This window comes from Phalacrocorax carbo, chromosome 22, assembly GCF_963921805.1.
Source record: "Phalacrocorax carbo chromosome 22, bPhaCar2.1, whole genome shotgun sequence".
Taxonomy (NCBI): domain Eukaryota; kingdom Metazoa; phylum Chordata; class Aves; order Suliformes; family Phalacrocoracidae; genus Phalacrocorax; species Phalacrocorax carbo.
Window position 1 is genome coordinate 6639319 of NC_087534.1, and position 12496 is coordinate 6651814.

At 52.1% G+C, this 12496-nt stretch overlaps 1 protein-coding gene across 1 annotated transcript; it reads right to left on the reverse strand.

The window, feature by feature from the left end:
• Positions 1–1455: 1455 nt before the first annotated feature.
• On the reverse strand, positions 1456–12311 carry SNRNP40 (small nuclear ribonucleoprotein U5 subunit 40). The gene is made up of 10 exons (XM_064471587.1): positions 12008–12311; positions 11524–11653; positions 10863–10956; positions 10064–10229; positions 9449–9571; positions 8314–8434; positions 7473–7555; positions 6983–7044; positions 3642–3745; positions 1456–1905 (listed from the first exon to the last, which is right to left on the reverse strand). Exons 1-10 carry the CDS (start codon positions 12251–12253, stop codon positions 1856–1858), a joined length of 1179 nt encoding a protein of 392 aa, XP_064327657.1. The 5' UTR covers positions 12254–12311; the 3' UTR covers positions 1456–1855.
• Between the last annotated feature and the right edge of the window lie 185 nt (positions 12312–12496).

The following is a 12496-nucleotide window of genomic DNA, read 5'->3' on the forward strand; positions in this document are numbered from 1 at the left end:
AAGAGGGTCAGTGAAGGAGGCACAGTTGGGGCGATGGTTCCCGACAGTTAAACCCATCCGTGGCCTCCAGCCCACCCGTCTGCACCCAACGTCGCTTCGACTGCGATGATTTAGGAACCAGGAGCCGTGACCAGCTCTGCTCCAGCCTCAAGGGCCTCAAGAGAAACACTGTGGTGGGTGAGGTCCCGCAGCCCCGAGGACACGGCGCTGGGACAGGAACCATCCCAGGTGACACGGCCTGGGGACAGTGCCACACACCCAACACCCAGGAGACATCATCTTGCCTCCCGGGGAACATCCAGCCATGTTTCCCTGCCTCCTTAAAAGCTGATGGGTCTGTTTTGGCCCCAAGTGTGCCATCCTCCAGCTCTTCTCTTCGCCCACAGCAGAAAATCAGGGCAAGACAAGCTCTCAAGGGGACCCTGCGCTTCTTCCCTTTTCGCTGCACAAACTGTTCCCATTTCCCAGCTCTTAAATACCTGGCAGCTGCAGCAGATTCCTCCCGGTCAAACACTGGCCAGGACCGCGCGGGACAGTCCTGTGGCGCGGCACTGCTGGGGTGGGAGCATCGCGTGTCCACACTGCATCGTCCCAGCTGACCTGCAGCCCTCAGGCAGCCTCCTCTGGGAAGGGGCAGAAAGGCAGCGAGAGGTGAGAAACTCTTGATACAACCTGAGCCGAGGCAGCAAAGGGAGCGGGGTAAAAAACCGAGGGGGGAAAATGGATGAAAGCTGAGGTGGGCACACTCAGAAGAGAAATGCAGCACGTACTCTTCACGGCAAGTTAATTAACATCAGACAACGACCTGTGGTGTGGGGAACGCTCCTTGTGTGTTCTCACAAAGACCAGCTGAGGCTCAGCCCCGAGTCATGGGCTTGAGACCGGTTTCAGCCTTGGCAAAAGAAGTCAGGGCAGACCATTGCCTGCTGGCCGAAACCCTGGCGCAGCAAGCAGAGTCAGCCGGGCAGCGGGTCCGTGGCTGTAGGGCAAGATCTAGCAGAAGCTAAGTTCCCTCCCTGGAGCTGGGGCAGGGTGCAGGCACCCTTGTGTTGTCCCAGCAGACAGCCACGGGTATGTGAGGTATGGATCTAACCCGCTCGAGGACTTGCCACCATCTCGTACCACCCTCCTGCCTGCTCAGGGAGAGGGGACACGCAGCCAGCCCGGTTCCCCCACGGCTGAGCTCTGAATACACTGCGCCTGTCACACAAAACTCACTCCCTTTACATTGATTTATAGCAGGAGGGTGGACTTTACTCAAAACATGAAAATAGGATTCAGCAGTAGCCCAATAATTATTTCAAGTGTGGTCATTTTTACTGCCATGAATAAAAAATAAAGCTGCTTTTCTGAAGTTAACGTCTATGGTTTCCCCAAGTTATATACGAGTGAGTGCCTTGATTTAGTATCGTACAATAGAAAAGTAAAACAGAACAATAAATCCCATTCACACAGTTCTTGTAAAAAGCTCTCTATTTCAGTTTTGACCGTATAAAAAAAGCAAGAGAAACCGGACAGGGAATATACAAGCCACATATGGAATTTAAACAAATTTTACCAATTTCAAGTGATCTGGGTAAGGATTTAATAGTCGGTGGTACAGCCAAAACCAAATTCCTTTCAATTCCAAATTTTCCTTCCTCCCCAAAGAAGGGAGGGGGGTGGAAAAAAGCTGTACAGCGAGACCACGCAGGCATTACAGCCTGCAAGAGGACAGCTTGTCACATCAAGCTGCTTCAACGTTTTCCCACCGCCACAAGCGTGAGGAGGGCTGGCACCAGTGAGACACAAGTCAATCTGACTTCTGTAAACCAAGGATCGCGAGGGCACGAATCCCACCATCTCCACGTCGGCTTCACTGGATCTCTCCCATATACAGTCTTTTGTCGCTGGATGCGGAGAGTACTGAGGGAGAGAGAGGGGGAAGGGAGGAACATGAAAATGAAAACAACGGTTTGAGCCCTCCACTAATGACACACCATTTGAATGGAACTACTCGTTTCGCTTGCTGTAAGCGATCTAGAAAGCCAAACGTCATTTGCACCCCAAAACCACTCCATGGAATTACTACTCTGACAACTCATCACACGCTGTGCGTCGTGGCTGCCATTCCCCTGTCCCAAGGCAGGCATAACGCCGTACCGCGTGTAAAGTCTAAGCATTAAAATGGTACAGAGGAGTATAAACACGCTGTTAACACTCTCGGGCATCCTGGAGCGTTATTTTCATTGCAAGGACTGTTCAGATTACAAACCGGGCACTGCCGTCAGGACTGCGTGCCACTAGAGGGCACAGGCTGGCCAGGAAAGCCTCGCCGGGACGCTGTTGTTTTATCAGAACAGGCAAAAGGCAGCTGGCACCCAACTACAACACGCACCTGAACCACCTTCACCCAGAAAAGGCTGTTCAGGAGATTCAAGACACAAGTGTTGAAGGAATAGGACAGTCCCACCCCAGAAGCACTGTTCTTGACACTGACAGTGGTTTCACTCAAGTCCAGGAGAGATCTGCAGGATTTCTGCAGGAACTCACAGACTGGTGTCTGTCAGCTTGCCGCATTTTGGCTCCCCGCGCACCCTCCTGTGCAGACGAGTATCGTGGAGCGGGTGCAGTGATTTACAAGATTAACGTTCCCAGATGTTAATAGAAATCAATTGCATAACTCGCATGACATGCCTGGATAGGTTTTTAATTTTTATTTTAAGCTGAGTGATTGATTCCCAAAGAGGAGCTCAGCAGAATACAATTGCAAACCACCCGCTCCAAACCGGAGAGGGGAGATCGCTCTGCTCTTCCAGCACAGTCTCCGATCTGAAGACAGAGCAATGAATAACCAAGGAACAAACCCATAACTCACTGCCCTGCTGCAGAGACTGTCATCCTCAGCACAACTGAGCTCTTGGCGTCACTTTGGGGTTGACTCTTGTCAATTTTTGGCTGGAGCAATGCGGTGACCTGGCCGATGGTGCAAATGTTTCCATAGAAACAAACAGCACCCTGCAGTCCTGCCTGGGCCGTGCACCGTGCCAGGAAACCTGGTCTCAGCCAATGCATGGTGGTTAAAAAAAGCCACCAGCACTGATATGTGGCGCCACAGGCAGGACACCTCTAAACTGGGGACAAAACCCAGCTTTCTTTGCTTCCTACAGCTTTTGGGTACGTTAAGAGACCTCAAGCTGGAGACATGCTCCCAGGCGACCAATGTCTGCACGTGACCACCAAACGTATGGTTATATCCCCGGTGGCCAAGCCCAGGTACCCAAAAACCTTTTTGCATGGCCCTTGGGAAGTCTGGCCAAGGCCTAGGCAGCGGCAGCCAAGCCATGGCTCACAGCCACCCACAGGTGACCACCAGCCCAGACCACCAGCCACCCTGCTGCTGTACGGGTGCCCCCACCCAGGCCTCCCCCTGGACAGGACACAGAGGGAGAACCCTCGTGCTCAGCCCTGGATGCCAGGGCACACCCAGCCCAACTCCTGTCTGCAGGAGAGGAGAAAGCAGGAGTCTGCTAGCCCTAAATTTGCCTCTGATACTTTGGGCTCTGGGCCACAGGCAATTTTGGGGCTGTTTTCCAGAGAACCGGCAGTTCAGCCAGCCCTGAAACTATTTCTCCAGCTGACCTGAGGTAGGGAGGACTTACTAATGGGTTCCTCTGGATGGAAAGCCAGTTCGTTCACCGACCCAGCGTGGCCTGGCAGCTTGTACAAAATCCTCCTGGATGTGGTGTCCCACACGTAGACAAACCTACAAGAGAGTCATTGTGAGTGCAGGCATTTGAGAAGGGAAGGCAGCTGCCTCCCACACCAAAGGCTTCTTCCTGCAGCAGTTCACCACCCGGGCTGAAATAGATGCAGCTCTTAGTGTGGATAAACAAGGAGCTTCTCAGGAGCAAAATACTGTGCTGCCAAATCCAGAAGAGCAGAGGTCTGAGCAGCTAGGAGCTAACATGCCAACTTGGTGTTAAAAGCCTCATCACTGTCACGGCATGTCATGGCACAGCAGCCCCATCTCACCCCTCGGGGCACGGGGATGGATTTGAAAGCGTGAGGCCATAGAGACCCTCAATATAGCAACTACACAGTGGGCTAAGGGAGAAAATTAGCGTTGTGAGTGGGGAGGAAGGTTCTCATCCTCGCAAATGTCTGCCTTTGGTTCAGGCTGGCAGGCAAGCGGCGAGAAAGAGCTTGGGTGCTCCCCCAGCCCCTGCTACAGGGTAATCCCTCACAGCCAACAGCTTCATATACGTATTTCTTCCTGCTGTGCTGTTAAAGTCATGACTCCCTGCTCAGCATTTACTAGGGGCCGATCAGATTGCGCCGAGCCCTTTGATTCACGTCCTGCAGGCCTCACCACGGGCTCCCACCCCTGCCCGAGCACCGCACCGTGGCTGAAGGGTAGCGCAGAAGCCACCAGGGTCCTTCAGGCAGGAGGTCAGAAAGAAATGTCGGGCACCCGGCGCAGATCAGCTTTCATGTTACTCTTATTAATGGTCTCAGAGAGTGGGGTAAACGGTGCCTTACTGCAAATCACGCTGTACCCGAGGTCACCGCTTGTCCCCCACGGTGCCGACTGCTGCCTGCACGGTGTGGCCACATACAGGCTCCATGGGGAAGCAGAGCAATGCTTTGACCCCGGTTACGGTAAGCATCCGTCGGAGCGAGTGGGGGTTTTTAATACATCAAAATGAGAGGAGTCCTGAGCAACATCCTACAACCCAGGCGAAGTGACGCTGCATCCCTCCCTCCCAAACACAAAGGCCTTGCCACGTGAGATGGCATTCGTTACAAGGTTCACAGCTCTGCAAAAACATTGGTAGCTCGGGAAAGCTGCCAGTTCTGGATTACACTCACTCTGCCTCTCGTTTTGCTCTTTAGGGAGGTGACTGGCAGCTAAAGCAAAAACTGATGGGGCAGAAAATGGAGGCAGGAGGGCAGTAAGTGGCTGGATTTGCTGTGAAGGGCGGCTCTGCCGCCCACACACCCCTAAGACATTGCTATGGCTATTTACAGGAGACTGCAGAGGGCGAGGGCACGGGGGCAGCCTGTAAAACACATGTAAAAGCAATCTACTGCATTACACTCCTCCAGGAAAGGTTGCTGCTAATGCCACTGCGCATCCCCATGTCTCGCATGCATGAGTCCAAGCGTGCTGGGGCTCAGCAGCCCTTTCATCAGCCCCGCACACAGCCCAAGCTCCGAACAGCAAGGCCTGACTGTTTCAGGCTTATCCAACACTAACAACAATTGGCTCCTCAGTTTTGCCCGTTCCTTTCCATTTTTCAGGGCTTTGTTGACCAGACGAGGAACAAGATTTGCTTTTATAATTACAATTACCCTGTCCTGCAGTTTAAGTAGAAGTGAGCTTCCTCCCCCTCCCCAAAAAGCACTAAATCATTTATAGCACTGGCTGGCTAGGTAGGGAGGACACTGGATAGCAGCGCGGAGCAGATCTGCTTTATCAGGAGCATTCATTTTCAGGCTGGTGCTATTTTTTGACTTATTTTCTTTAAACACATACAAGGGAAAAATTCAAGCCTGCAACTTAAGTCATGAATGTTACCTAAAGCAGCATTTCTTCAATTACAACTGTTCTAACTAGCATGCAAAGGCAAGACTTGTATCAAACGCTTTCTCGAATCGCTCTGCTGCTCTGTTTTTAACTCAGCATTGCAAAGCAGGCAAGCACTTGATTCTACTACAACCCTTCTGAAAGGCTCAACAGCAAAAAAAAAAACCTTCAGGTAATTGTCCCTCCAACACAAACACACTCCATGCAATGCAGAGGATGAGAGTAATCATTGGGGAACTATTGTGTCCTCAGACAAATGAAATATTTGTTTAATCTTGTTTTGCTTTCCCAGCAGATAACCCTTCTCAAAAAAAAAAAAAAAAAAAAGGAATTTAAAAGCTCAGAGAGAGCAGAAAGATTTGAGCGGCCTTGTCTATCCTGCCCCGGGACCCGGCCGCGGGCTCTTCCCCACAAACATCACAACAAAGCTGCTGTCGGACCACAGAGCTACATCAGCACCTGCAGAACTAACCATCGGCCTAAGACTTCCAGCCGCCCTTCGCTGCCGATCGCACCAGCCGCGGCCTCGGCAGGCTAACACACGGGCATTCCTCCACCACGGGCGCTGCTGTTACTGCCCAGCAGGACTGGAAAGGAGAGTCACGCCTCAGCCACTTGCTGTGACAGCTGGCCCCACTATATCTGGACGGTGGGGGCTAAAGTTTTCCCTATCATCTATCAGAAACTCATTAATTTGCTGATTACTACTGCTCTGGACTCCAGCCTGCAGGAATTCCTGTCTCGTTGTCACTGAGTCTGTCTGGATTTGCTCCAGCAGACGCTGGTGCCCTTCATGGTGACCTTCAGTGTCTGGCACAGGCTCTCTGCTGGCTTCCTCCTTCTACCTGTATTGCTCCTCAGTTGCCTTAGTTTATGGAATATCTCATTTAAAAGTCCAATATGTGCTAATTTAGTCAGATCTTTATTTCTTCTTACTCATTAATTAAATTAAGGATCAAAAATGATCCTTGGAACACCACTGGTGCCTCCTACAGGCTGCCAAGCAGCAGTTTAACCAGTATTTGTGGTCCTTATCAATGTGATCCCTCACTACACCCACCTCCCCAGGCTCCCTGCTTCTCAAAGACTCTCACAAGCATCTGCTGGTCCTGGTGTTGGATCCCGTGGCTGAACAGAAGCAGTAATGCAGACCTCTAGTCAGCTTTTGACAATAGTAAGATTTTACAACTATACGGTGCTCCTCTGCCGACACAAAGCCAATATAAAGATACCGCTACCGTCATCAGGGCAGACAACGCCCGCAGAAGACCACAGGGGTTTGTTCGGGTCTTTGCACCTCTGTGCACAACTCTGAGTCTTCGGATTCATTTTAGACATGATCCAGCTCATTGCAGGAGTGCCCGCAAAACTGTTCGGGACTGACGGTAACGGAGGCGCGCAGCTGTAACTCACCTGTCGGCCGATCCCCCTGCTATTTTACTCCCATCCGGGGACCAAGAGCACCTCAGAAGATTCTAAAATAAAAGAACATGCACAGATCTATTTCCAAAGAAAGATTTAGTTTTCCCCTTCTACTTGAATTAAAATCACCACGAGACTTTAAATATCACGAGCACCGCTTTAATGATCTCCCTTCGGAAGATGAGATGGTAATTACAGATTTTATTTTATTGCTGGAAACATCCAGTGCCTTGTTATTTTACAGAAAGTAGATAGTAAATGTAGAAAATACTTAATTTACAGCTAATTATAGCTGAACCGAGCAAAGAAATCTTGTTACTGCGGCTTTAATTGGAATCCCACTTTGTACATTAATCTTTCTTTCAGTTCTTATTAAAGCCTTTCTGGTTTAAACTTGAATTTAAAAAAAAAACAATTTACAGAAAAGTTAATAGCAGCAGCATTTTACAAACAATCATCTTTCAGTCTGCCGTATACTCACCTTTTCAAAATTATGCACGTTCCCCTGGAAAATCTTTACACATCTCTCTTTAGGGGCAAACGGTCGCACATCCCAGATGCGAACTGCAACAGAGAGCTCACAGTAATTAGCTGAAGCTGGCAGAGACGCGGGGGCAAGGTCAGCTTCTGGAAACGTTCCTTTTCCTAAGACATGCTGCTAACAAGCAAAGACCCGGTCATGCTCCTTGTGCTCCTCATGCCTAGGTTTCCCCAGAAGCGAAAGGAAACCAGCAGCTTTCCCCTGCGGAAAGCTTTGATGCGAAAGGTCAAATGCAGAAATTTATAATTACACCAAGACCACTGCCAACAGGAGGGGAAAAATCCAAAACAGCTATTACCCAAGTGAGCCACCACCTCCTTACAGGAGCATTTGCTTTATTCTAACACACTCCATGATCACGCTTCTAATCAGATCAGCTTCGCTGAGCCACCCCCACGCAGGAGACAGGCAGTTTGGAAACCGTGCTGTCACTCCCTGCTGCAGGGAAACAGCCAAACCGCCCTGACATGAGCCAGACCGAGACTGTGTTCAACTGTCTGCACAAATAATGTGTGCCATAGCTTGTGTCCTCACTGCCCTTCGGGAGATGCGACAAACCCTTCCAATGCAGCTGCTCCCTCCCTGCAAAGGATGCGACTGTCACTGCTGTAACAACATGAATTCAAGCCTTATCTCTGGAGCCAAACTCCCTTCAGCCCATCTCCATGTCTGGCTCATTTTTCTACGTCAAACAATTAGAGCTGTTCCTTCCTAAACACCAAGGAGCGCAGCGTCTGACAGCTGTCTGCACAGTCGTGCTCTCACAGCGGGTAGGACGTACCTGTGTTGTCCATTGCGTTGGAGAGCAGGTAGGAGCCTTCCGAACTCAGACTGAGGCCTGTCACCGAGTCCGCGTGCCCTCTCATCGTGTAAGTGAGCTTGTTCTGGCGAAGGTCCCACACCTTTCAGACACAACATTGCAGTTCAACAAAAAGACAGCCAAGACTGTTGGAACTGGTTTCCAAAGTGTTTCACACTGGTAGTGATCAGTCAGCTGATGATATTGGATTTCAATTTCAGTTGGTGGGGGGTGAATGGCTAAAATACAAGGCTAGAATTTTATGTGTCTTGTAGGAAAATGGAATTTGCCCCTTAAAAGACTTCTTACCAAATGTGTCCAACAACCAAGGAGCTAAATGCCAGCAGCCCCATGCATGCAGGAATCCCTCTCTACCTGTCTGTAGCTCCCCCAGCTCCCAGGTTCCACTGACCAATGGCAGACAGCAGCAGTTGTCCAGTCCCCCAAATTCCACGCTGTTCTTTCCCAAAGAGTTACTGCCTTTCAAGGGGCAGTCAGGACAGATCTCACGTCAGTGCTACACTTAGCCGTGGCCCTCTGACAAGCACGTGTTCCCCACGCCTAGGTAGGGCTGGAGCCCGAGGCTAAAAGGACAGTAAGACAGGCTAAACCATACAGCTATCAGGAGAATCTCAGTTACCAGCTGAATGAAACACTGAGCTTGCCCTTAAATAAGAACTTTCCACACTAGCAGGTGACAAAGTAAGTTGCGAACTGGAGCAGAGGGCAGAGAGTGTGAATGTGTCACCACATTTTCTTTAGTTTACCTCATATATGGCTCTAGAGCCTCTGGGACGGGCACAGGCTGCCAGAAAAGCCAGCATACCATATCGGCTCCAGCGGGTGACAGCAGTGCTGGGACACCTGGCCAGGAATGCCAGGGCTGTCACATGGCAAACAGCCCTGGAGCAACTCCCTCCGAGTTTATTGGCCCTATATCAACAGCGAGGTCGGACACAAGCAGGTCTGCGTGGTTCTTGTGACGGTAAAACTAACCAACAAGCTTCCATGTTTTTTCTTGACCAACGTGGTGTCTCACACGGTGCTACAAGCAAGATATGATGGGATAGAAAAGGTGTGCATGGTCAGAGAGGCATACGAGGATGCAGCGTCCTACCTTAATATCGTTGTCGATGCCTCCGGATATGATCTGATCGCTGGTGTCATTGAAAGTTACAGCCAAGACCTGGTACGTGTTCTGAAATGTCTGGACAGCAGCTTTTTTCCTGATATCCCACAGCTGAAAAGACACAGTAGTTGTAGAAGTTGCATATATTTAATGACAAAATTACAGGAAGTTGTACAGATACTCGCAGAGACTCAGACTGTTCTCCTGAAATTCCCTCTTTTAGATCTCAGGAAAGCTCTACAAAAAACAGGAAAAGTCTGGTGTGGCTAGAGCACAGGAACATGGCGGCAGGGGGAAGAAGGGGCTAGCAGGCGAGATTTCAGTAACGGCCTGCTTTTCTCATCTTTGGTTAATGTAGATCAGTGGAAAAACTGCAACTGAGTAGATGAATCTTCTTACCCCCTCCCAAGAATTACAGAAAAAAGGGAGCAGTCAAATCTTATTCAGAATTTTTTATTTCTGAAATCAAGATTTTTAGACAATAAAATTATAAGAGTAATGAAAGGCTGAATTTAGCCCACCTAAATGGGAAGACCCTCCAAAATTCTTTCAAAGATCCAATCTTTTTTCATTCCAGACTATTTCCTTACATGATACACTGACCTTCACTGTCCCATCATCACTGCCTGTACAGACAAGCTGGGGTCCTCGCCTCGCCGGGTAACAGGAGTTAACGAACGAGGTATGGCCCTTCAGTCTCTTCACTCTCTCTCCAGTCTCACTATCCCACACAGCCACGGTTTTGTCTGTGGATGCTGAGAAGAGCATGCTGCGGAGAGGAATCGCCATGAGGTTCACAATATCGGAAACATTTCTCCCCTCCCACCTTTTTTACTCTCAAGTTCTGTGATCGAAGCTGGAAGTATTCAGTGGGAATACACCACGGAGGAGGATTCCCCCGCAGAGGCCAAGACAAAGGTGGTGTGTCAGAGGAGGCTGCCTGGTGGTGGGGCAGCTCCACGCTGGAGACACTCCCACTAACCCCCATTTCAAGGTACATATAAACTGGTCTTCCACTTCCTCAAACACTATCTGGGATGAACACAATAAGGAAAGCTCAGTGGCAGTAGCTCAGATGCAATAGTGGAACGGCCTCTTAAATAAACTAATATCTCCCTTGCTTTCTTTCCCTCCCCAGTGAGTCCCAGATGACCAACACTAACTTTCCTCTTTACTCAAGACTGAAATCAAGGGCACTGGTGAGTCAAAGGTGACACCAGATCCTTTGCTGAAGCTCAAACAGGCACCATTCCTTGTCTGGGAAAGCCACACTATAAGCATTTGCCGTACGAGGACTGAGGAGGGGCAACAACGAGGCGCTCTGAGGGACTCTGGCCAGCAGAAAATGCCTTCCTTCAGAAAGAGCTGGGCCTGAGGATGAATCTGCCCGCACGCCGCTTACCTGCCGTCTGTGTTATAGTGCAGCTCCATAACCGCCCCGCTGTGTCCCTTCAGGGTGGCGTAGTTATCGCAGTCCCCGTAGACGTTCCACAGCACTGGGGGAAAGGAAGGGAGAGGTAAGTACAGGAAACATGGAAACATCTCCCTGCTGTGGATAGAGCGATGCTCTGGGGATTCAGCAAAACAAACTATGTACCGTCACGCTATCATCTCCAACCCAGGGTGATATGTAGCCATAAAGACACATCGTGTGAAGCCCAGAAAAACACACAGCTGGTTTGAGCTGATTTACAGCTTCAGATCAAGTCAAATTTGTTAAGAAAAATAATAGCCTTCACCTCAGCAAACCAAAACGTTAAAAATTGCATTTCTGCAAACTGCTGGAGTCCAACACAGACCGATGGTACCTGCGCGAGGAACCTGGGAACACAGGGCTGTGACAAGGAAGGTGTGCGTTACCAGCCCCACCTGAAGACCAGCAAGACAGTGACCTGCCCAAGGAGCTGGAAGAAGTTTCTTGCTCCGCTCCTTGTGAAACACTTCATTCTTAGGACCCAGGGAGCTGTGAACTGAGATAAAGCCCCATCACGGCACAACAGCCAGAAACGACATGAGCCCTGGCCCTACACAGCAGTGGCCGGGACAGCCGCGCTGGTACTCACAGATGAGCCTGTCAAAGCCAGCGGAGGCAAGGGTGTTGCCGTTGGGGTGGAACTTGCAGCAGTACACCTCTCCTTCGTGCCCCGAGAGCAGCATGATGGGGGCCTGCAGGGAGGAGCAGCGTGGCGGGCCCTGTGGGAAACAACGGGGGGTAAATGGGTGAGGGAACGCCATGGAGGGGAACATGGGGCACCCCCGGGGCACAGCCAGCATGCCCGGAGCCCCCAGACCTCGCCACCCCCTCACGGCCCACCCCGACCCTGCCATTCCCTCACAGCGCCCACCTAAAACCCCGCCACCCCCCGACAAGCCCCCCTCCCAACCCCCATGGTCCCGTTCCCCCCCCCCAAATCCCGCCATCCCTACAGCCCGCCCAAAACCCCGCCACCCCCCAACGGTGTCCCCTCCCCACAAACCCCACCATCCCCTCACAGTCCCCGTCCTCCCCCCAAACGCCACCACCCCCTCACGGCCCCCCCGCCGTACCGCCTGCAGCAGCGCCCCGGGGGGGGGCTGCCCCCCACCGCCGCCACCCGGCGTCCCCGGCAGCTCATGGCGGGGCCGCTTGGCCGCCACAGGCACGAGCGGGAGGTCGGGGCCGGGGCCGGGGCCGGGCCCGGGGCCGGGGCCGGGGCCGGGGGCGGGGGCGGGGCCGGGAGCGGGGCCGGGGGCGGGGGCGGGAGCGGGGCCGCCGCCGCCACCCGGGACCTTCCGCTTGTGCTGCTCGATCATCGCCGCCGGCCGCGCGCGCCCGCCCGCTCCGCCCCGCCCTCCCGCTCCCCCATTGGTCGGCCGCGCCGCTTCCTGGCGCACCGATTGGTGGAGCGCGACCGGATGGCCCGCCCTCCTCTGCCGTACATCCGGCGCGCGGGTGACGGCAGAGAGGCGCCGCGTACCGGCGGGCGGCCCCCGCCAGGATTGGCCGCTGGCGCCGGTGGGAGGGCGGCGCCTAACATGAGTAACGATGATTGGCTG